At 39.0% G+C, this 24,482-nt stretch overlaps 3 protein-coding genes across 3 annotated transcripts; 1 reads left to right on the forward strand and 2 right to left on the reverse strand.

Moving 5' to 3' along the window:
* Positions 1-332: 332 nt before the first annotated feature.
* On the reverse strand, positions 333-11,887 carry LOC106930886 (ankyrin repeat domain-containing protein 13C-like). Its single transcript, XM_015008713.2, has 13 exons — positions 11,032-11,887; positions 10,436-10,477; positions 8,954-9,058; positions 6,747-6,832; positions 6,450-6,495; positions 6,182-6,248; positions 5,864-6,008; positions 5,643-5,774; positions 4,294-4,455; positions 4,100-4,179; positions 3,873-3,971; positions 1,817-1,917; positions 333-1,688 (listed from the first exon to the last, which is right to left on the reverse strand). Exons 1-13 carry the CDS (start codon positions 11,393-11,395, stop codon positions 1,558-1,560), a joined length of 1,560 nt encoding a protein of 519 aa, XP_014864199.1. The 5' UTR covers positions 11,396-11,887; the 3' UTR covers positions 333-1,557.
* Positions 11,888-12,836: 949 nt separating this feature from the next.
* Positions 12,837-14,146, forward strand: znf830 (zinc finger protein 830). Its single transcript, XM_015008763.2, has one exon. It carries the CDS (start codon positions 12,974-12,976, stop codon positions 13,979-13,981), a length of 1,008 nt encoding a protein of 335 aa, XP_014864249.2. The 5' UTR covers positions 12,837-12,973; the 3' UTR covers positions 13,982-14,146.
* A 37-nt stretch (positions 14,147-14,183) lies between these two features.
* Positions 14,184-23,556, reverse strand: efcab14 (EF-hand calcium binding domain 14). The gene is made up of 9 exons (XM_015008749.2): positions 22,458-23,556; positions 21,267-21,415; positions 20,979-21,124; positions 20,550-20,648; positions 20,366-20,473; positions 17,847-17,999; positions 17,255-17,363; positions 17,032-17,163; positions 14,184-16,625 (listed from the first exon to the last, which is right to left on the reverse strand). Exons 1-9 carry the CDS (start codon positions 22,631-22,633, stop codon positions 16,450-16,452), a joined length of 1,248 nt encoding a protein of 415 aa, XP_014864235.1. The 5' UTR covers positions 22,634-23,556; the 3' UTR covers positions 14,184-16,449.
* Between the last annotated feature and the right edge of the window lie 926 nt (positions 23,557-24,482).

Genomic DNA, 24,482 nt, shown 5'->3' on the forward strand with positions numbered 1-24,482 from the left:
TCTTGGTTGAAATTATTTATTTTGTATGAAATTAACTGTTTAACCACTAGCTGAACCAGAGCCTCTTGTACTTGAGTAGAAAGAAACTATTTAAAAAATAAAAAAAATGTAGTTTTTGCCTACAGCTTATGATTTGAAAGTGAAGGGGAAACATTTTAAGCACTTTATCTGGCGTTGCCATTTAGTTCTTGAAGGTCTTCAGTGCAAGTTTGAGGAGATGCTGGATGTTAATCACTCTCCTTGACAACTTCAGACTTCAAAACCGATTCCTTCGCAGATCTGCATTTCACCACCTGCATCAAGGAGGAGTAATGGCATTTGCACAAGTGCAGTTGAAACATGATGCTGGTGCTTTATTTAAAGGGACGTGAAGTAGGTATGGTTGCGGTACAGAATAGCTGAAGCCAGCAACAACTTGATGGATCACATCATTTCCTGTCTGAATACTGACATCCAGTTTGATTTTTCACAGCTTATTTTCCACTCCTTAAATTCATATACATGTATATTTGTAAGGAAAAAAAAAAAAAGAAAAAAGAAACATTATTTGCAGACTATCAAAGGGATCACATGTGTATCGCTAGAAGTTGTTCGAAAGTGTTAGTGTTAACTTTTCACCTCCCCAATCTAAATGTCCGCGTGTTTGCAAATACTATACAGTAACAAACTCTTAGATAACGTAGCATCAGGATGCATTTGATCCTGGCGGCCAACAGCCATAGCATGCCTTTAAATATCAGTGCAGTATTAAGACTACAAACTGTTTACCTGATACCCCAATCTGGGTTCTCCCACACACAAACATACACGGAACAGAGTAGACGTATTCACTCGTACGGAGCACGGGAGGGGTTCATACTATCACAACAAAACACAGAGACGGCTGAGAGGTAACATGAGCAGACCTGAAAACGCAGGAGGCCGTGTCCTGCACAGGGAAAAGGCTTTGATATCAAACTGTTTGAGGTTTATATATTATATATATACTAAACCTTGTCTCAGGTGGGTAAAAACATTCTTAAGTACTGGAAATGTATTGCTACACAGTGTTACTCCATTGAGTTTATAGATATATAATATGCTATATATAAATGACCAGTAAGCTCAGTTTAAGGATAGCTCTGTATTTGTGGGTTTTTTTTTTCTTCTTTTAAATGTCGTGAACAAAAATGAGAAGAGTTATATACATTTTTCTGAAGGTGAGTGCAGCTTCGAGTATACTGAAATATGAATGACTTGACAGCTTTAGAAATGGCGCACAGCAGCACAGAGCAGCAGCTTCACCTGCTCTGTGTATAAACAGCAAGTACAACGAAAGCCATCAATCATTTCACACAAAAAAAAAAAACATTTGCAGATATTCATCTATAGCTGACACGGCGCTCCGTCAAATCCTCTTGGATTAAATGATCAATAAGAGCAGCCCTCCCATTTTCTTCCCTTTGTTTTTCTTTTTTTTTTTTTTAAATAATAGTAATAAATAGTTAATATGGATTCAGAGTCAGACCAGCGTTCTCTGTTCTGCTCTCACTCTCCCAAGCTGGACGCGTTGACAGGTCAGAGGTCCGGAAAGCGGCTTGGATCTTCCTTGTATTCGGCGGGGATGAAGAAAATAGACTCGTCAAACTCGTCGTAGCGGAACTCCTGAAAGGTGACAGTCGCTGTGATCGTCGGGAAGACGGGGATGTCTGTGAGACAAGAGGAAGAAAAACGATAAAAAAAACAAACAAACAAAAAAAAACATGTTTTTTTTCTGTGATCATTCCCCCTGAAGCTCGCCCACTCGCAGCCGGTGCAGAGGTAGGTCGACACATACCGAGTTTGACTGGAAACCCCGGAGGAAGTTTCATCTGAACAAACTCTCGGAGTTTGTTGAAGTGCTTGAATGGAGCAATGACTTCCAACACGTTTAGTAACCTGGAGGCAGAACAAAAGGAATCAGCACTTGTTTTTTTTTTTGTTTGTTTTTTTTTTAAATGCACAGACCATAAATGAACATGAAGGAGATTGAAAAAAAAAAAAGTTGAAAAATAATATGGAGGAAAAGATAGTTCTAAGCAGCGTTATTCAGAAATTTCAAAACAAGACAGTAAAATTTAACCGAGAATGCACCGGAAAGAAGCGGGATAGGCATTTAATCGGTCAGCTAATTAAAGTAGGAGTGCGAAACGCAACAATAGCAGCAAAGAGATGACAGCCATTTTTTGTGGTTAGCTTTCAGGGATGGAGAACGCAGAGAAAATCTTGTACGGTCAACTTTTACATTTATACAGAACTGAACTTTCAAAGAATGGTCACCCTTTTTAAAAAAAAAAAAAAGAAAAGATTAGGAAGCGCTACAAAACTTAGGGATATTTAAGTGTGTGCATCTGGAGCAAAAGCAAAATCTGTCTTAAAACATTCTGCATTTATGCCAGACGGTGACTGATAATCACGGCACATTTGCTGCCATTTGCTGGCATAAAAATAAATAAATAGTCAATTACCAATTACTTCCACTTAGTTTTGTAATACAAGTTCAACCAACAACTGCCGTGTGAAGCACTCTTTACTATAAATGATTTATATTCGCTCACTGCAGGAAAGCTAGAAAACAAAGAGGAATTTGAATCGGTTAAAATCTATTCCTTGAAAATTCTAATCAGTGTATCTTAATTATCAAATCATATTAAAGCTCTGAAATGGAAAAAAAAAAAAAAAAAAAAAAAAAAAAACTTAACTTGCACATTAGTGACTTCGCAATAATGTACTAATTTCTCTTGTGCCATCGTAAAATTAAAGTTTGTGACTGTAGTGTGACAAAATGTAAAGAAAAAATAAATAAATGGCCTGAATAATGGGAATACTTTTATGTGGTACAGTTAAGCTGGAGAAGGAAAACTTACAAAGAACCTCGAGCACTGAGACTTCAGATAATATCATCTGCTATAAGAAAAAGCCATTTTTCCCCAACCGCAGCACTGGTGATTTTTTCCCATTAAACTGAACATTATAAAAGTAGTAAATATATTTTCAACAAAACAAAGCAGAAAATGTGAAGAGGAAAAATGACATTAAAAAGCCATTAACCGTGATAAAGAATGAGGTTTTAATGTTGTCCCCATTAAGGTTCGCTCAGCAGAGGAGATAAAGCAATTTCCTTACGCAACACCGCCTGCTTCAATCTTACATCATCATTTACTCATTTTAACACGCATGCATCTTTTAAACTGTGCTTTTCACAAATCTACTTTACTTGTTCTCCACGACCGACTTACAGACTACAAGTCGACGAGGACGCTGTTTTTGTTGAAAATGAAACAAATTTGTGGTTTAAGGAAACCACATATTTTAACTTTTAGAGTTTTACACCAAATAAAAGCACAGCAACGTACGTGGTGTTAGTGCAGTTCCTCTGAAAGACAAACGTCAACGCTAACTGGAGGTAATTGAATGATCAATCTCTCTCTGTGTTTTAACAGACATTTTAGGATCTAGGGAAGTTCTAGGAAGTCTAGTTTTTCAAAAGTTAATTTTATTTACTATAATAGTTAACTGGAAAATTAACTTCAAAAGTTGGACGTTATAGGTAACCGCTCAACTGCTTACAGATAAAGTGAGGTAGAAACAGAAGGAGTCATTGTTAGTTATGTTTTATTAAAAAAAAAAAAAAAAAGTTAATTTGTCTTCTGTTCATTAATGTTTTTCTCTTGTTGCTTCTGTGGAGTTTTTGATCAGGGCTTAACAAGTGAAACCTTTCATGTTCTGGGCCTTATTATCTGAATTATTTTATCTTTACTCAACGCTTTTCTGAAAACCCCAGGAGTATTCCGTGGATCAAGCAGCGCTGGAAAGCTCTGCGGAGAGATCTGAGGAGGATGGGATGTACTTACGACTCGATGCCTAGAGGAAAATCCTGGCTCATGGCTACAGTAGCTTTGAAGTTCTTCTTGCTTTCCTTGCACACGAGCTCTCGGCCGAGGTGAGGCGGCCTGAAGGTGAGCCGAGACACAGCAGATGAAGATGCATTACGGACTCAGCACTTGCACAGACTCGCTTGTCGCTGCCCTGAATAATCAGGCGAATTACAGCAAAGACTGATGAAACCGTAGAAACGTACTTTCCATGCTCTGCCGTTATGTACTCTTCCCAAGAAATGGTGTTGGGGGCCGGCGCTGTGAGTGACTGCCTCCTCGCAGGCTGCAGACAGGAAAACATCAGTCAGGGGAATAATCGCGGCTCCACAGTGATACAACTATTAACTGCTGGTGAATAAACAGAGCACTGAAATTAAGGGGGTGTGAGGATACTTGCCTCAAAATTCTGCTCGCTGATGCTGCCTCCCTTGCTCAGACTCTCCATGATGGCTTTGTTCCTCATGATGTCTTCTTCGCTTAAATGCTCCCGCCGTTTCCTCGACTCCAGCACCAGACCGTTGACGGCGTAGAAGTCGGCCAGGAAGTTTCCAACCCTCTCCTAAACAGAGAGCGCGAGCGCAGACCGTTAAACACCTTCATAAGCCGTCGTGCTGAAGAGGTTCAAAATGGCAGCGACTCCAAACTTCAACTGGCAAACAAACCTCAGAAGGACGATCTATGCATCTTAATAAGCTAATATTGTTATTATTATTATTAAGCACTTGCAGCTTAGTGCAAAGGAAAACCTCAAATTTAGCTTCTGGAAAACTTAAATTATTACAAAATTGGGATTTTAATAAAGAAAATGTATATTAGGATTCTGACAGATGTCCAATGAGGTTTCTGCTAACGAGGCAGTGGTCACTGCTGTGTTCTGGGACGGACTGGATAGTGAACTGAGTGACACCAGACCAGATGAAATAAGCAACCTGGACTTTAGTTAGAGCCTCTGCTGACCGTCTCCACGCCACGATGCGTTGACGCCCCAATTCAAGCAAAAGCAGCCCTAACCAAATATTCATCCCCAATACTGCACGTCACGTGAATCTATTTTTCACTATGATGGCATTTCTTAATGAAAAATGCTTCTTATTGTGGTCTTTGTAATATTTCTACTTTGAACTGAAAGACGCATAATGTTCTTTGCGTGTAATGGATCTGTAAGGTGCATTAGTTTATCTTGAACAGACCTGGATTACTGATATGTGCAGCTGCATTTCTATCACTATGTTGGGCAAGAGACTTATGAAAATAAATGTTTTGTGGGTATTAATAAAAAATTAAAAAAAACACAGTTACCAAATATACATTAAGTGGCAATAAGCTAAGTGGAATGTCACACAGATGCTTCAGACATGTTATTACTTACTAAGTGCTACAACAGGATATTTTATTAAGGAATATTTTTCCTTTAATGGATCAAACACTGTTGTCAATGCTGTAAATTATTCATTAGAATATCTAAATGAAGCTAAAAGTGACCTAGATTCATGAGCATTAAGTATGATGGTAAATTTGTTTTATCTTGATTTTTTATTTATTTATTTATTTTTGCTTTTTAAATATTAATATTTTTAAATATTTATCCACCAGAATACGTTTTGGGGCCGCCAACTCTTTACTTTACCAACCTAAATACATAAAAAGAATTTGAAATGTCATGTCTGTTGTGGTTCTCGTGTTAAATCGCTGCTTTTGGATGAAGTCGTGACCTTGTTCCACAGTTGGCTCTGCTGCAGGCCTTACCGTTTTATCCTCTCTGAAGAGCCAGCCGATCTGACTCCGAGAGAAAGTTATTGACTTTGTCGACAGGGTTGCGGAGTAGACGTCGCTGCTCATCAGAATGTCCACTTCCTCTTCGGTCTCCATCTCCGATTCCTGGGAGGACAGCGAGTGTCGCGTGTCATGTTAAAAGACCGAAAATCCCTCCCCGACACTGATCCCTGGCGACAGTCGCACCCGCTCACCTCGTGGTGTATTCTTTGGTACACTTTGGCTTCGTTGTCCAGAACCACAAAGGACTGGGAAGGAGAGGCGTCACCGTTAAAAATGAAGCTCAGATCTCCGCGTTGACACTTCATGTCGTTGAAGTCGATGAGCGTAGTGTCAAGTCTAAATCAGGATGGAGGGCAGAGAATTAGGAGGGAGAGAAAATTGTTTCGGCCTACTTTCTAGCTCTAAAAGAAGTTCTTGGCCTGAATAGCAAATATTTGCTGCATTTAACACTCATCCTACTTTCTTTTTTTTTTTACTGGTACAGGAACTTTTTTTTTTTGATGCTTTACCTGATATTAATACCCTGCTTGTAGATTTTGCAAGCATCAGATGGCAGCATCCTGGACAGCAACGGCACTAAAAGAGACACAAACCGATTTAAATACACTAATCTGTTACAAAGAAACAACTACCAATAGCTGCTGCAAAAAGAAGAAAGAATATATCTGCTTTAAAATGCACAGCACTGCAGACAATGTTAAGAATGCTGCCTTCTTATGTCTTGTTTAAGAAAATTCATTATTTGCAACGTTTTATTCGTAAAACAAAAGGTCTCACCCCAGCTCTGAAAGTCCCAGTGAACCTCGAGGTAAAAGTCACCGAGCTGCGGAAGAAAAACACAAACGGACTCAAGGATCCATCTGATAAAAGGAGAAGACTGTTTGCGGCTATTTGCAGGACCGACTTTAATTATTTACACAAGCTGAAAACATTGTGCCGTCGCAACATCAGTGATTCCAGATGTTGTTGGTGGATTAAGCCAGTGCACACTTCGCACATTTCTTTTATGTTTTGTTTTTTTATCCACATTCATTCAGCAACAAATCCGTTTTTCAAACCAGCTGAGATTCTCACCTCCCTGAGAGCTTTCAGTAATTTCGGCCTCTTTTCCTCCACATTCTCTCTCGACTGCTGCTTTAACTTCCTCAGTATCGCCGTAACTGGAGAAACAGAAACAAAACAGGCGAAATTTAGCAGCATACGCTGCTACAAAACTAAACGAAAGCAGCTGACTTCTCAGGTCCGCCATGGACGGCTGACGTTACTGCCCGACTCCAGATTTTTACAGAGAGGTCAGTAAATCTAAAGATAGATGATTAAACATGCCTTCTGGTCTGAAAAGGAGAAAAGATTAAAGTACAGCACATGCACACGCACACAGAACAAACATATTTAGGTTTCATTGCGAGATGTCTTGTTTTGTGCCCAAAACAAAACTTTAGAGTGCTGCTTTAACTCAGTTTGAGCTTTTTTATGATATTCTATATGTTTTGACATCATATGTCCTTCACATTTCTTAAAGTTATATATTTTTAATGCATTTGTGGGAAAAAAAAAAAGTCTCTCTCTTAGAGAAAGAAGAAACAAACACCATCCTGCAGTTCTAACAACACAGTTTTACAGACAGTGAGACATGTCAATGGTAGATACTTAATTTAGTTACAAATATTTTTCATAAGGCCTTCTTGTTAATATTGTTTCTTGAAACCCCCCCACCCCCCCAAAAAAAAAAAAATCAGCTTTTTGCTACGCCTTTCCAACATTTCTAGAAGACTTTGCATCGACTCGTACCGGATAAGGTTCTGTAACAAAGATGCCACAAATTACACTGGTTGAAGTGGAACGCAGCGCTGTCCCCGGTACCATCAGCGCCGACTGAATCAGCAGCTAGAACTCACTGGCTCATGAAATGTGCCCCTTTCAGAAACTGACCAGCGACCCTTTTAATGATAGCGGACCGCACAGAGCAAGTCAGCACATATCAGTGTATCCTGGTTGACTCATGCAGAGGGGAATACCGGACCGGGAGTGGGCGCGATCAAGAGACGCAATGCTGACGCGGCGCACGCAGCTTTCTGCTGCACGTTCTGGCAGCCGGGCAGCTAGCTGCTGAAACGGAGGACAGAGGACGAGTCTGCAGTTTAAACTTCGACACACAATTAATTTAAAGGAAACGCCGCCACGTTTCCTGCTCAAACTAAATAATAGCAGCTGCTTTGCAAAAACCTAACGACGGGGCCGTTATTCTCTGGCTTTCCACGCCCTTGCACTCGCCAACCCTCAATGCTGCCCCCTCACGAGAGACGTGACCTTCTGAAAGCAAAGCTCCTGGTCCCAGGTCCTTCTGTCGTCAGCCAGCTTGCCGCGACGGGCGATAGTAGCCGAGATGCATACTAATAAAAGTTTGGGGTCATTTGTGGAAAAATATCCAGCCTTAAATGTCTCCAACACAAGCTGTGAAAGCGGATGCTGCCAGTAAATCAGTCGTTTCATCCATTCGGCCAAAAAGGAAATACTTAATGCAGCGACACAAGACTGTAGCAAAAAGTGATAATTAACGATTCAGGTCAGTTACTTCTTTTTTTTTTTTTTTTATGTGAGATTTAAAAAAAAAAAAGATTAATTAGTACCCCCGGCCCCCAATTTTTCACCAGACATTAAACGTAAAAACAGCAGCATCACTGAGCGAAGAAGCGATTAGTCCAAAAGCTCAGGGCTGCCTCGTATCATCAGTCGGAGCACGAACTGCTTCCCATCCAATCTGGATGACGAGTGCTCCGAGAAACTCCAGGACCTTTTAGCTTTTGGCGCCGACATCATAGCGGTGCCAGGATTAAATATTTAGTTTTAATTCATGAAACTGCACCGACAAAAATAAATAAATAAATAAAAACAACCACAGAAGCTGTGCTGCATCCATAAATGAGGAATCTAGCACTGAAGTGACTTTTTGTGCACGAAATCTCAGGGAATCCAACCTCAAATATGAATGTGAATGAAATTAATAGGAAGTTTTTAAGCAGCTGGAATGTAACCAGATACCATCCTTCTTTTCCACAGTTCAGCGTAAACAAGATGACACATTGCGACGCTGCTTGCCAAAGCACCGAAACAGAACACCGCCCCAGTTGGTAGACTAAATAACAAGCGAGGGCCATCAACAATCGGATACGCAGATCTGATCCCAAGTGTCTAAACAGAGGGTTTGTTTGCAGACATGGAATTGAAAACAGCACAAAGTCTCATCACAAACCCCTCACAGCTGCGTTGTTGGAACTTACTCATCTGCCGATCGCCGTAGCTGATGGCTTCTGCGAGCGGACTCCACCCCTGCGCGTTCTTGATCTTAACGGGGGCATTGTGAGCCAGCAGGAGAAGAGCACACTCTGAACGGCAAAACACACACAGAGACACACGTGTAACATATTCTGTGCACGGTTAATCTGACATGCCCAACATTTCATAAGCACGACTAAAGAATTTAGATTCAAAGGACAACGCAAGCTAACCCGAGAGTATATAGAGAAGCCTAGATCCTGCCACTTCAACTATGTGGCCAATATAAACAGAAGAGCCGTTTGAATGACATAAAACTAAAAAAAAAAAAAAAAAAAAAAAAAAAAAAAAGTCAGGGAGTTAGTAGAACATGATGAAATCTAGTCGTTGTATTAGCCAGGACAAGATCTCTGGTACTTTATATTTACTACAGCGGTTAATAGCCTAATAAACTGGGACGACTTTGACCTCCTCCCGCCAGTAAAAATGCTTCGTCCTCCATTTAAGAGGAAACCCGTCCCCAGTATGCTTTCTCATCACTTCTGCCCAGCTCATTGCCCACCTGACAGCGAAGGAACGCGCCCAGTGTTGAAATTTTGATGCACATTTTGTACAACACGAAAGAGCAACGACGGGAAAATTTAATCCACGTTTTAAGAAAACACTAAATGTTCTACGCTAATCATCAAGCCCTTATGCGATGTGCATCAGAACCGCTTCTCTGTCTGAGCGCGCACAGCTGCTGTTCATTAAAAATTAACAGAGGTGTTAAAATAAAACGCTTCATGTTCAGTGAGTAGGGGATGTTCCTAAAGGCAGCGAGTGAACAGATTTAACCAGAATGGTGGGGACATTTTTTCCTCTATTAGGACTTTCAGATGGCATGAAGCATGTTCTTGCTTGTTGTCCAAATTCTAACAAACACTGTTGTAAATTAAGTTTACAAATATCTGTGTCTCCATATGCTGGCTTCTTTTTCAGATGATATAGTGATTAAACTATGCTGTGCTGCATCAAGAATTGGAATGGGCTAGACTGGTTTTAAAAGGTTGATTCCTGAACAGCTAAAACATTCTGTCATACTGTGCTTAAAATACTTTTAATAAGACACTAGAGAAAGTGTTCTCGCAAAGAGCCACTCGCCAGAAACCAGTTGCTGTGCAATGCCACGGAGCTGGTTTAAAATATAAAAAAGCTTCAATGAATCCACGTTTCTAATTCCCTTTATTAGCACAACCGCTCTAGATGCAAAAGACTGGATTTATTGTTTTAATGCATCTGTGTGAACGCATCACATGTAAAATATATTGGCTAAAATCCTGGTTCCAAAGTTGTGTGGTGCACTCTCGATTACATTTCACAATAAAAACAGATTGCGCCTAATTTACTGGCATACACTTATGGTACTTGAGAAGTGTTCTGAAAAAAATGATCCAAGATAAAAACTAAAAAAACAAAACAAACAAACAAAAAATATTCTGCTTTACCTTTGTGGCCCAACATTACAGCAAGGTGAAGAGGTGTGTTCCCTACAAAGAAAAACAAATTAATACAGGTCCAAGGCACAGACACATAGAAACATCAGTCATAGCAATTTGAATTTATTTCAGTAATCCTAATCAAAAAGTAAAAATTATAATACAGATCTACGATACACAGTGTAAGCTTCCAAGAACACTATGCAGCCAGAAGGTGGATGTTCAGTGTGCTGTATTTGAGAATATTCATGGAAAGTTAAGTGGAAGGTTTAGTGGCCTGAACACCTTGTAGATGTGTCAATGATTATCTGCTGCCAACTGTGAAATCAATCACATTAAATTGCTATTTTATTTATTTTACTTAATATTTGTTTTGAGAAGCTGAACTTTTGTTTTCAAAATTATCTGTACATTATAACGAAAAGCAGCTGAGAAACCTACATCCCCCTTTCCGTAATTAATTTATATAAAATAAGTTTTACTTTTATAATGGAATAACTGGTATAAATGAACTTGATTACATTCTAATTTAATAAAATGCATCAATACAGTCTGGGACAATAGTTAAGTAAAAACAATATATGGGGCAAGTATAAAAAGATTACCATGCACGTCTTTTTGAGAGATGCTGTGGGTCCTGATGAGAGAGGAGAGTCGACGGACATCCCCTTTGAACACACACTCATGAACTGGAAACTCCAGCTCCTCACTCGTCAGGATTATTGGGTTTTTGTTGTCATCATTCACAACTGATGCGTTGCCGTTTATGTTGTTCGCATTGAGCTGCTGCTGCTGTTGCAGTGCCGAGGATTTGACAGATTTCTGAAAAGCCTTGTTAGACTTGAAGAGGTTACTATTACCATTAGGAACCGTCCCGTTGGAGGTCTCATCGTAGGTGTCCATTATCGCTTCATTTTTATTTGCTTTATTATGATCCTTCCGCATGGTGCGTATCTTATCACCTGTCATGATGACTACCGTGCGTCAGTTGGATTACTATAGCTACTACAAAATGGTGAAGATGAAAGTGAACATGACAAAAGTCCTTATATACAATAAAAGAAAACAATCGCGGACTCCTTTTTTTTTTTTTTTTTTTATAATTTAAATATCGTTGCACTTGGTGACAGGCTGAACCCCAACATTAGCTTCAATCATCCGTTAGCTTGCTAGCCCTAAATAAAAAATGAATACGATGGGTGCGGCGATGAATACAGAAATTAACCTTAAACATAACAGAACACACACGCACAAAATGAACACAAAGAGAGAAGCTAAAACAACCTGTAGACGACTACATCGTTGTGTCTTCTACCACCTTTTAAATGTACGATTTAAAAGAAAATCGGTGCAGTCTTTGCAGCAAAAGTCGGGCGGACAGGTTGGTACAATAAGACAACTGAGCTAACGTTCTCGCTAGCGACACTGCGAGCAGACCTCGCGAGATCATGGAAATTAGGTTTGCTCAAACTGCTCTGGGTCTGAATGTAAACTAGCCGTGAGATTTATGGCTCTGTTTCGAGATCCAAATCAGTTGGCTGAGTTCACCGAAGAGAACTGATTCCCTTGGACTATAAATTAAATTACAATGCTATACTCCTCATATTTCCTTAAAAAAAACAATAACAACAAAAAACGGATGGTTAAACCAAGAGTGCTGATAGACATCTGATAAGTGAATTAAAGAATAGCAAATGTGTTAGAAAAACAAGAGCCATAAACAACCCAAACCTTGGAGATGTTTTGATGCGGTAGGCTTAAATACATTTCAGATTTCTATCTACAAGAGGTTCGTGAAATCTTTCTATCTGATTTTATTTCATCACTGTAAAATATATTTTTAAAAAGTTTTCAGTAAACACCTATATTTAAATTGAATTACAAATAAGCAGAGTGAGTAATTAGGAGACTCATGAGAACAGTATGCGCTGCATTTTATTTAGTGACATTAGAAAGAAGACTGAATACATATGCATGTCACAATTTTAAGATTCATAAAAAAAAACTCAGAAAACTTTGTGCCTTTTTTACTTCTACTTCACAAAGAAGCACTCCTTGTGTTGGTCTGAACACTTTTGCAATGCACTGTAAAACAGCAAAAGTCAGAAACAAATGGAATGAAACACATAAAGGATAATAAACAAATGCTTCCAGAATGCAGCCCCCAGCTAATCAGACAAAAATAAACAGTGTTGTTTATTTTTGTCTGATAAACGGAGGAAAAATGTGTCTGATTGGATTGAAGTGGGAGCATTTCTCATCTCCTTGGGGAAATAGAATAAAATAAAAAATATGGAAACTTAGACTAATTTTACCCCATATATCGGGCTTAAAAATGATAAAAGAAAATTATTGACTTTTCAAGTCTGTGTATTTAACCCCGATTACAGAACCGTGCAGCTTCACAGTTGGTGAATCCTTGAGTTTCACTCCCTTCCAGGTGGTGGCGCTGAAGAGATGAGCCGTGAGAGCAAAAACAAGAGGAAGCGCGACATTTCTGTTTGTGGCGCAAGTAGCTAGCTAAGCTAACACGTTTCGTTACCAAGAATGGCAACGTCCAAGAAGGGGAAAAAAGTAGTAAATCAAGAAGAACTCCGGCGGTTGATGAGGGAGAAACAACGACAGAACACGGAGAAGAAACGCGTGGAATCTCCCTTCGCCAAATACAACAGTTTGGGTCACCTCAGCTGTGTCCTGTGCTCTGTGCAGGTGAAGTCTGAACTTCTGTGGCCAGCTCATGTTCTGGGGAAGCAGCATAAAGACAAGGTTGCGGAGTTGAAAGAAGGAAAGAGCCAGCCAGCTGTATCGCAGAGTCTCCCTGTAAAAAGGAAAACACAGGACAGCGTGGAAGCTGTTGGAAAAAAGGCCAAACCAGCAGGTCAGTCTGAGTCGGTTTTGCCTGGAGACTTTGAGAAGCCCTCCGAAAAGGCGACTGCTTCCACGCAGAAATCTGCAGGACTGAGCCTCTTAGCAGGAGTTTATGACGAGGACGACGACGAAGACGCCGGTGAAGCCGATGTCCCAGCGCAGCCCGCGAAAGAGCTGCCAGCTGATTTCTTTGACAGCTCCATCCCACCCACGCCCGCCATCTCCCACTCAGGATCTATCCTCAAAGCAGACGCCCCGGAGAAGACTCCCGAAAAGAAAGACAACACAGCCGAGGCGCTGCCCGAGGGCTTCTTCGACGATCCGGTCAGAGACGCCAAAGTGCGGAACGTCGACGCCCCGAAAGATCAGATGGACAAGGAGTGGGAAGAGTTTCAGAAGGAGATCCGACAGGTGAACACAAAGTCTGAGGCCATCGTGGCAGAGGACGATGAAGAGGGACGCCTTGAGCGTCAGATCGACGAGATCGATGAACAGATCGAGTGTTACAAAAGGGTGGAACTGCTGAGGGACAAGCGGGATGTTTTGAAAAGTAAATCGGGGCCAAGAAAGGCTGAAGAAATGGAGACTGAGAATGACAATGAGGAGGACGAGGAGGGAGAAGAAGATGAAGAGGGGCTGCTGGGACTTTTGTCCCGGGACTGGAGGGCTAAAGGGGCTCTGGCCTAGAGCTCTTCTTGTAAAACCTGGTTTTGTTAAGAGTGTTGATAAATTTGCTCTCAGACATGAAACTTGTACATAATTCTTGCTAAAAGTCGCGATCTTTTGTAAATTTAATTTTCAGTCATGCAAAAAATAAATACTACAGTAAAACACATGCCACACAAAATCAAAGCTTCTGAATGTATCCTTAAAACAACTCACAAGAAACTCAAGCCTTTAACTGTCTTTATTCATTGGTGCTCAAACAACAAAAACATTCGTAAAATCTCATTTACAGTTGCATTGTGGACCCAAAAATCTCTGCGACACAAAAGCTCGACAAAGCTTCATCCTGAAAAGAAACATTTAATTTATATATGTACTCATGTTAACATGGTGAATTTAACAAACATGCCATAATCAAATGGTAAATATTACTTTGATAAGATCAATTACAGAGCAGTTAGATCCCTAATACCTTTTTAATTTAAAGCATAAAAATGTAGAACACAACATTTTTGGTCTAAAGGGGTATTAATTGAGTGTGTAGTCAGATGCATTTTCTTTAGCTAAGATTATGAACATGTTAGCATAAAAGTGCATCAAACCTGAAATATCAAAAGGTTATTTAAGGAATTTAACGGAAAAAATGAAACTCCTACGATTTAAAATAGTAAAAGTGTTTATTTCTGGTAATTTTGATGATTCCTTCCAGCTACTGAAGACCCACAATATTAGCTTCTCAGAAAATTTAAATATTTAAAGACCAAAGAAAAAGGATTTTGAATAGAAATATACCACAGCAAGAGAATCTGGCTCTTCAATGAGAGCTCTGTGCAAGCATCTTACAGAAAGGTGAGTGGAAGGAAAACTGTTGATTTAATGTTCCAATAGAATTTGGCACACTGTCCAAAGTACCAAAACCTCATTTAAAGACCATTTTATCTCAATATGTTTAGTAAGTAAACTTTCCAGATTTATTGTCAAGAGAATGATGAAAGTATGTCTGGGAGACACAAACACCCAATCAAGATCGAGTGCATAAACTGGACAGTATCTGGGCTTTTTTGGTTGGCCAGTAGTATAAAATCCTTTTTTATATTATTATCTTATAGCCTATTTGAAACACAAAATTAGTATCTGAGAAAGTACATTTTGAGTTTTCCTTTGCCGTCAGCTACAATTATCAAACAATTTGTCTCTATATGCAATGAATCGGATTTTGACTTTATTTACTGGAGTAAATAAAAATTTCAAAGACATTTTAATTTGTTGAGATGTATCTTTATTGTGACCCAATTAATCAATTCTCTGATGGATTTTAAACTATTAATTCTGTCAATTAACCTTTAGCATATTTTATTGAACCAATAGGTCAGAAGTTAAGTACAAATCAGTATCGACAAAAAAAAAAGCCTCATCGAGTATCTCTGTGATTAAATTTTAAACAACCCAACCCCTCTGACAATATAACAAGTCTGAATATGGTCATTTTATGAATACACACATAATTAGGTCCTTTATAATGCAATAAAATGTATCAAGTAAATAGTGATGGTCAGTGTTTCTCACACTACCCGTTACATATTGTGAGCTCGGTCTGCCTTCATTCCACTGCAGTACTTCACTTATTGCTACATATGCCTCATAAATAACCCCTTAAAAATTCTTGGAAAGAGTTCGTAGCCCTTCAAATCTGCGAAACGTCAAGAAATGAGAAAAACAAAAACAATATGCAACAAAACTACAGATAAATGCACAGACTGACTAAGTACGTGATCACAACTCTAAAGGCGGAGGAAAGAACTTCAAACTTTAGTTTTAGCTTAGAAAAGAGCATACAAAAGTTTTGACTGTTCGTATACTTGATTGTGTCTGAGATAAGTTAGGAAACGGTCTAAAAAACACAAAAAAAACCTCAAAAAAGCCATATCTAGTAGTCATTTGTAAACATTCATAAAAAAAGTCCTTCTCCACATCCTACAAACAAGCTTTAGCTGAGCTGTACCAGGTGTTTGTGTACACACGTGGGAACATCTGAGATAGCTGGTAGGTGCAGCCTAAAATACCTTAAACAATAATCATTACACCAGGACGAGACAGAATGACAACAAAAAAAACAAAAAAAACAATTAGGTACAGAAACACTTCAAGTTGAAGCCCTACGGTGGAAAACGGGACTTATTCAAGGTCTATAAACATGATTCCAGGAACGGAACTGGTTAAAATAAGATCTGATTTTACAAACAGATGCCTGTTTGGATAACTGCTAAAATTTAAGAAATCATTTGTTTTTGCCGACAATACACTTGAGTGGGCCTGGGGGAGAGGTGTGAGAGGACGGCATACCAGTGCCACTTTTACCACCATCAAAATGATAAATATTCAGTTCACAGAAGGTGCAGCAACTACAGATAAGGGGTTGGGAATCCCAGACCCGCTCCCAGACCCTGCTGGGTGCTCAACACTGTTCTCTGCTCTCAGTGACGCCGCGCTCACAAACCCACAGCAGCTCTCAGCTCCACGAGGGAGTACCTCCGGTCTCCGTCATCAAAGCACCCCAGCGCACGTTCGCTGGGAGTCGACGACCCGAACAGCATCTTCAGGTCTTGGTGAGTCAGTCCGAGGGAGTCGCGTCCGACTCCGGCTCTCTGGTAGACGCCTTCAAGGTCTGGAAAAGAATTCAGAAGCAAAAATAAAAACGATGGAGTTTCAGTGCGTTTTAGAAAAGGAACAACTATTGCAGTAATACGAACACGTATATGCACTCGAACGCTCTGCAATTTGAACAAATAGCGATGTTCACGCCAAACTGACAAGAAATTATTGGGATCTCTTGAATTAAATAAACATCATCACGTTTTCTTTTGACTGTGCTTTATTAATGATTTTTCTCCCAAAACCGAAAACACATAAACACGTGGATGATTAAGTTGGTGCTACTTACTAAAACTTTACGCAAGGCAACAAACAACGTTTTCCACGTGTGAATAAACAGGCAAGACACATCCCGACTTAGCTCTGTTAAAGAAGTAACACAAGTCTTTAATGAAAGGAGAGCTGTCCACGCTGTGTACCTGTCAGAGAAGCGACACCAGGCAGCAACACCCTCCCTGGACATTTTGTTCCAGCATTCCTCCTGGATCGCCTTGGAGTCAAGAAACGAGGACGTCTGCTGGTCTGAGGCAGTGTCAGTGGTGTGGACATGTCTGTCATAGGAAGATTATGTTAAACAGCTACAGAGTGCAAAGAAAGCCATGAGGATAAATTGCTTTTGTTTATTTCTTCTCTACACAATACCTTCCAAATCCTGAGGTGTTTCTTTCAGTGTTGTTGTTTCTGTCACCGTCTTAGTTTCAGGCTCTTTACTGCCAACAGCCGGTGAAGCTACTGCGTCATTATACTGCAACTGCATGGCAGGAAGAAGGCAATTAAATTACTGTGTGTTTGGAATCTGTGGACTCAAAGAGTTGGAACTAGAAGTTCAGTATTTGGCTGTTACTGTCTTTTTTCGTTTCTTTGAATGGTTAAACTTTTAAGGGGTTCATTAACCCAAATTCATTCCGCGTTCGGCTCCGTCAAGGAAATGAATTTTTAACAAGGGGATCAGTGGCAATTGACTTCCAGTTTTATTCAAGTTGACTTAAGACAGTGTTTGTGAAGTTTTGAGAATTTCTTTCCCCCCATACAGAGTGATGACAGTAACAAAAATAATAAGGAAAACAATTGGCTAAGAAAAATGTATCTGTAGAAAAGCATTTAGTTATTCTGATGATTAGATCAACTGCCATCTGCTACTGTTTGGATAAAACCTAAATTCAGAAGAAAAAAAAAACAAAACATATACATGCATATATAAATTTAGCCACCATAGAATTAGGGTATGACTCACGCTGTGCTTTGACCCGTTCTCTAATGAGGCCACTCTTTGATGGAGGTCTGCAACAGTAGACAGAAGAATGTGGATCTGCTCATCAGTCCACATATGGTGCTGCTCCTCGGTCTTATTGACTTCACCCATGGCTCTTTTTAGGTCTGTGATGTCCTGCAAAAGGTATGCAAGATGTCAATATATCTGCAGTTCAGAGTTGCACAAACGAAAACGGAGCACAGCTCTGGAGACGGGAAGAGGTGTCTGGAGATATTTACTTCCCAACATTGAGTGGCTACGTTAAAACGTCAGATTTTTTGTGATACATAAAAGTGAAACGGTGATAAATTAACAAATTATTTTTGCAATGCTGTGACATATTCCATGTACAGTTCACATGAAAAACAAATATATAAAAAAATATATATAAAAGCCGTAATACTGCAATAACCTGAATGCACATACGCACACCCTTAAATTAACGATTTGCTGGCCGCAACAAGAGCTGCACAATGTTAGAAAATCTTGCAGGCAATTTAAAATGAATAAATATTCCAATGTTATCAGTTGTGATTTGTGCATATTTTCCCTCTCTCATCTATTATTCCTACGTTCTATGATCTTTAGCATTTTGTGTAATTCGTGTCTGGTGTTTGCATCATAACAGTTACAATACGACAATATCCGAACTCCAAACAGTCTCTTGGGATGCAAGTATACCCTCAATTGAAACCTGAGGTTTTAGGTATGCGGATGACGTTAAGAACAGTTTGGGGTAAAAAAAAAATCCAACCTGTGCCATTTCTATAGCTGAACTGACGTTTTTGATAGTTTTCAAAGCGTCTGCAGTCACACCGGTCATGTTGAATTTTATTCAACGTTTATACACGAGACATGAGTCATAACTCTGCACCAGAAGAAGCCATTTCTTAGCTTCCTTCGTCTTGCTATTATCTAGTGACGATACCACTGGCTCCAGTTGCTCAACGTTAAAATCGAACCACAGACTGCAGCATCCATTATTACTTCTGTAAGTGCTACTGTGTGACGTCTGCGTCATTCATCTGGAAAAATAGAATAAAAAAAATATCTTCAACAGAGTCTTGGTTAAAGGGTGTGCACGCTAATGCAACCAGGATATTACAGTTTGTTTTTTTTTTGCAGTCATCTTTGTTTGTTATTCATTTATTTTTATTATGGCCTCATTCCAAAACTTCCACTCCTGACAGGGATGAAATGTACTTCTCAGAAGCTCGCAAAACTATAGGTAATAAGACAAAATTATTGAGGTCGCGGTATCAGAAATACACGCTTACAAATTATTTGTTGACTTTCTCCTTTCATCGTGTTGTTCTTGTAAAGAAATGAAGAAAATATTTTTCCATTCTTTCAGAAATCTGACCTAGTTTTAGTTCATAGCATCTAAGCCCTCAAAACAGATTGGCAGTTGTTTAATGTATTATGAATGCAAAGCCAAGGCACAGATCCAAAGAACTGACAGGACCCTCTTATCCCAACGACTCCTCTAACATAGGCTTGACAAGAACTGCCAAGCTGCTTACATGCGTGGGTTAACACACATATTAATCTGGCTGTGGTGGCGATCACTAGCGCTCCTCATTTGGATTCATGCCGCGATTCGGAAGATCAACACAATGAGCCCGGGTGTACGGTAGTAGATTTGCTTCAGTTTTTAAACAAGACAAATGCCACAGTTACGAATCAGGGAGGGAGATTAAACTACAGTTTTGTCTCGCCAATGTACTACAGAAATCTCAATGTGCTGTTAAGTTGTTTTTGGTGCCATTGACAGAAGGAATCTTTAGCAGCCTGCAGATGGAAATACAAATAGCTGAACAAGAGAAGTGCATATGTACTTTGGATCACTAAAAAAAAAAAAAAAGTCCATAGCTTTACTCATGTGAAAGAAGTCAGCTTGAGGCTGCAAACCAGTCATAGTCATAAAAGATAGGAACTTTCAATGTTTGCGAAAACAATTTACGTGCAACATAGATCAAAAAGAAATAAACAGTAAAGGAATCTAATGATTGGACGATGTAATGGCAACTGTAATGACACAAAGATGTCCTGTTCAGAAGCGGAACTGGTAGTTGATTTTTTTTTTTTCTTCTCTTTGTTACTTTGTCCAAAGTGCTAAGAAACAAAATGAGCAGATTAAATAGCTTAATCTGCTTTTAAAGCAGCCCACGCCAAACTAATGCAAGAATGGCTGACAGTGATGCCACACAGAAGACTGAAGATCCATTTTCTTGCATCTAATCAGCAGAGGGCAGAGAGGCTTTAGATTTGGAGTGATCAATCAGCAGGAGATGAGAACAGATGGTACAGATGGCCATATAATATGCAACCATTTTTTCTGCAAGTTTACAGCTTGGCATACACATGCTCCAACTCCTAAATAAGTGTAACCTAGTGTTCAAACGGTGGTTTGAACTGGATACTATTTCTTCCATGCTGCACATAATAATCCACCTTAAGCTGACTATTCAGGAACTACAACAAAAGTATTTCAGAATTACCATCGTCTTCTTTGATTCATCGTCTTTCTTCTGATTTTCAAGAGAAGCCTTCATTGTTTCCACGTCATGCTGTACACTTGTGAGCGTGCTGCCAATCGTGGCGACACTCTGAAGCAGAGAAAAATGCTTGAAGTGACTGAAATCAGAATAAAACTAGCACATTTCCAGCTTCTGTTGGTTTTACCTTCTGAAGCTCTTCAACAGTGGTCGGAAGGCCAATTAAACCAGGAGAGGATTTCAGATTGGTTTTCAAATGGTTAACAGCTGAATCCAGAGATGTGATCTGTGCGGGTTAAAGCAAAAACATTTTAGCTAAAAGTGCAGAAAGTATGTTTGATCTGACTGAATAACTATTAGAAAGTTACATGCAAATGTTACTAAATCTGACATATAGATGTCAAAATGTCATAAACCTGTACTAAAGAGCTTGATTAGACAGAGCACTATTTGAAAGATTTATTTCCTAGAAAAACCTATGGAAACTGTAGCGAGGAAAAACTACACAAACCGCAATCGCCATACAGTAATTCGGTTCAATGTTTTTCGCTGTCTTTTCCTTTAGATGCATGTAATATTACAAAAGATTACAAGCTCTGTAGCAGGCGTGACTGACCTTGCGATTCATTTCTGTGAGGTTAGACCAGAGTTTACTCAATCCCTTGTCCCCGTTTTCAATGTCTTCAAGTTTTTTCTCTTTGTTTTTCAGATCCTCGCTTATTTTGGGCATTTCACTCGATGACACCTTCTGGCTGGATTCCACTGCAACAAAAAAGGTGCCGAAAGTGTTTTAAGCAGTGCCAAGAGCAATAAACACCTTGCGACTAGATTTAAGAATACTAACAGGTTTCATGACCTGAGGGCATTGTGTTGTTTAATCGCCAGACTGGTTTGTGACACTTACTGCTATGCAGCTTTTCCTTCAGTGAGTCTAAATCTTCCTTCAGTGCAATTTGCATCCATATGAGTCCAGCACAAGCCATGACACAGGCAGCTAGTATGATGAACAAAAACAATGGGTAGCACACGTTGCAGCACTGTGAGTAGCTTCTTCTGTAAAAAGGAAGGACATGTAACATTAGACATTGAAACTCCACAGCCTCTTATTATTCATAATTTGGACCCCTGGAAAGCTGCATGTGTGTGAGTAATAAGCTTGCTCAAAATGAAATGATCTTTAAGCTGTGAAAGCCAGTTTTTATAAATGTATTAATTCCCACTGAATTGTGATTTCATCACATTACAACTGCAAACTGAAGGTGAACCTTAAACTAGTTTTTTTTAAGCATCTAGCAGATTTTTTTTTTAATAGAATTGCCCTGTATTTGCATCCATCCATCCATCCATTAACTATGACCAGTAGGGATCCTTCAGATACCAGAGCCTATTGACCTTGTAATTAATACTCTGCTTTCCAATCTTGTCAGTGTAGACGAATTGCTACTTGAACGTGTTAATAAGTTTAATGTGGCAGGTCAAAAACAGTGTTAGAGTGGAAATAATATAAATAATGTATTGTCCCAATAAATAAATTCAGGATTCAATTTAAGGGGCCAAAGGTGACGATCTAAGTCAAGTCACGTTTATTTGTTTAGCACAACTCAGCAATAAGGCCGTTCAAAGTGTTTTACGCCATAAAAACATAACACAGCAACCAATTATATAACAACAATAAACATTGCATTTTGTCCTGCCATCCTCAAAAACATCAAGCAAAGATGCATCGAATATATTGATCAATGTTTCAGTTATTATGAATTAAAAGAAAAATCTGAACAGGTGGGTCTTTAGCATTGATTTGAAGGATCTGTGTTTCGGCTTTTTTTTTTTTTTTTGCAGTTTTCTGGACGTTTGTTCCAGATTAGTGGAGCATTAGTAGCTTTAAGGCTGAAATTGGTCGGATATTCTTTTTTTTTTTTAAATATGTAAATAATTGGTCAGACAATTATCTAAGGAGTACGTACGGGAAGTATTTTAGGGAAAGGATGTTGAATATTTGAGTTGCAATTTGAACAGCAATTTAGCATAAGTTAGAACATACCTACAATTAATCCACATATATTCATATACTGGTGTAGAACAGCAGATCACTCACTTTCCAAAGTTAGTTCCACCGTTCAAGTTGTTAAAGTCATCATCCTCCGAGCTCGATTCTGACTCCGAGCCCGGTGGTTCTGTTCGAAGAAGTCGGTGCCCTGAGCCCTTCTTAGTCTTCTTTCGCTTACTGTCTCCGAGTCCGATCAAGGCATTCAGTTCCTTCCTTTTCTTCATTTTCTTCTGAGGGGTCAGCGAACCCGCCGAGCCTGATTTAAAGCCCACTAAATCCAATGTTTTGTCCAGTTTGCTGGATGTTGTCGTTTATGTAGCAGCTAAGCTAACCTTATCCTGCTAGCCTAAATTCACGCAGCGTAATGAGGAAATCCGATATATAAAGACATCGGACTCGTAATCCGATAGGCTTATTTAACACTATATGTCAGCACAAATACGTTTAGTTTCTGATTAACATATCTTCACACCCTAAAAGTCGCTTCTTTAAAATAACTGCTCCTGTAAGCTACCGGGTTTTCATGTCCTCTAAGCTAACTCAGCTAAGCAGCGTTTGCTAACAGCGGCTGTTCTAGCTTCCGTGCTCTTGCTTTACCTCAGTTATGTTAGAAGATTGTTGGTTCTATAAAGTTAATTTTAACAAAAACGACTCTAGTAGATTAACACACGATTATGTCATAAAAGAGAAGACTGCTGTTTCTACAGACTTGACCTGCTACCCACAGCTTGTAATAACCTCACAGTTGATTGGTCCAGTGACAAACACAACTTCCTGTGTATTGTTTTGTGATGGAGCGAAAAGGCGCAGTTGCAGTGCACTGCCCTCCTCTGAATGCTCAAAGTTTCTATATGGAAAAAAATAGAACTGTAAAGAAAGCTTTTTTCCACTAGAAAAACTTTATATCTCAGGATCCTCGACGATGTACAAAATCACTTAACCGATATGTTCCTACAGAAAGTTAGTTCTCCTGCTTAACTCACGTCTCTCATTGAAACTGGTTGCTCCCGGGTTCACCATCTGCATTAAAGTTAGAAATTAAGGACAGGATTCTATTTAATCTATAGCCCTAATCCAATTCTTAAAAAAAAAAAAAACATTTTTAGATTAAAGTCAGAATTTGAACCTTTTCTCTTTTTTCCCCCAGAATTCTGAGGAAAAAAAAGTCAGATTTGTTATATTTTTCTCAGTGCACCTTGTTGTCTTTCATAGTTATGCTTATTTACTGTTCTGAAGTGTTTTTTTTTTTTTAAGATTTTAGTTTCGAGTTTTTAAATACCACAGATAATTGTGTATTAAAATAAATGTTTATATATTTTTTATTTGATCTGGCCCTCAACATAAAAATCCACAGAGTACTTAATTGCATTAATATTTTTTAACTTTGTGTCATGTTTTAAACCCATCCTCCATCTATTGTGTGTGGGATTTGTCTGTTAGACCAACACAGATAACAAATGATTGTGAAGTAAAAAATGTGGTGTGCATTTGTATCAAGCTCTCTTCACTCTGACCACAAATACATTCAGTCAGGTGCTGCAAATTGCCCCAAAGTAATATCATTAATAGAATACACAATGTGTGAAATGTGATCTTAGTATAAACACAGTGATCTCTAAAGACCAGAAGTGTGTTAGAAAGCATTAGCAAGAAAACAGCATCTTATTGGCAATGTATGAATTTAGGCTGAGTTCAAATTTGAATCATCAAATTTCAGTCTGGAATTACAGAGTAGAGATGCTCAATATACGGCACTTCTTGGTATTGATTAGATGCCAAGTAAACACACGGCTGGTATTGCTTATATTGATACCAACGCCAATACGTATTTAAGTATATTTAAGTAAGCTATCTCATCAAACATCTGACATTTTGTGTTTTTTTTCCCCTTTGAATTATTTTGTTAAAACCTACAACATAATTTAGATAATGTATATAGCTATCTACAAAATACGTCTCATAATCATAAAGAAATACTTTGGATTCACCTCTGCAAAAAAAAAAAAAAGTCCATATATCCAGAAGTGGTTAAATTTAATGCACATTTGAATACGAGAAGGATATTTTTAGATC

Source organism: Poecilia mexicana, unplaced genomic scaffold, assembly GCF_051168715.1.
Source record: "Poecilia mexicana isolate PSO_F unplaced genomic scaffold, ASM5116871v1 scaffold_17, whole genome shotgun sequence".
Lineage (NCBI taxonomy): Eukaryota > Metazoa > Chordata > Actinopteri > Cyprinodontiformes > Poeciliidae > Poecilia > Poecilia mexicana.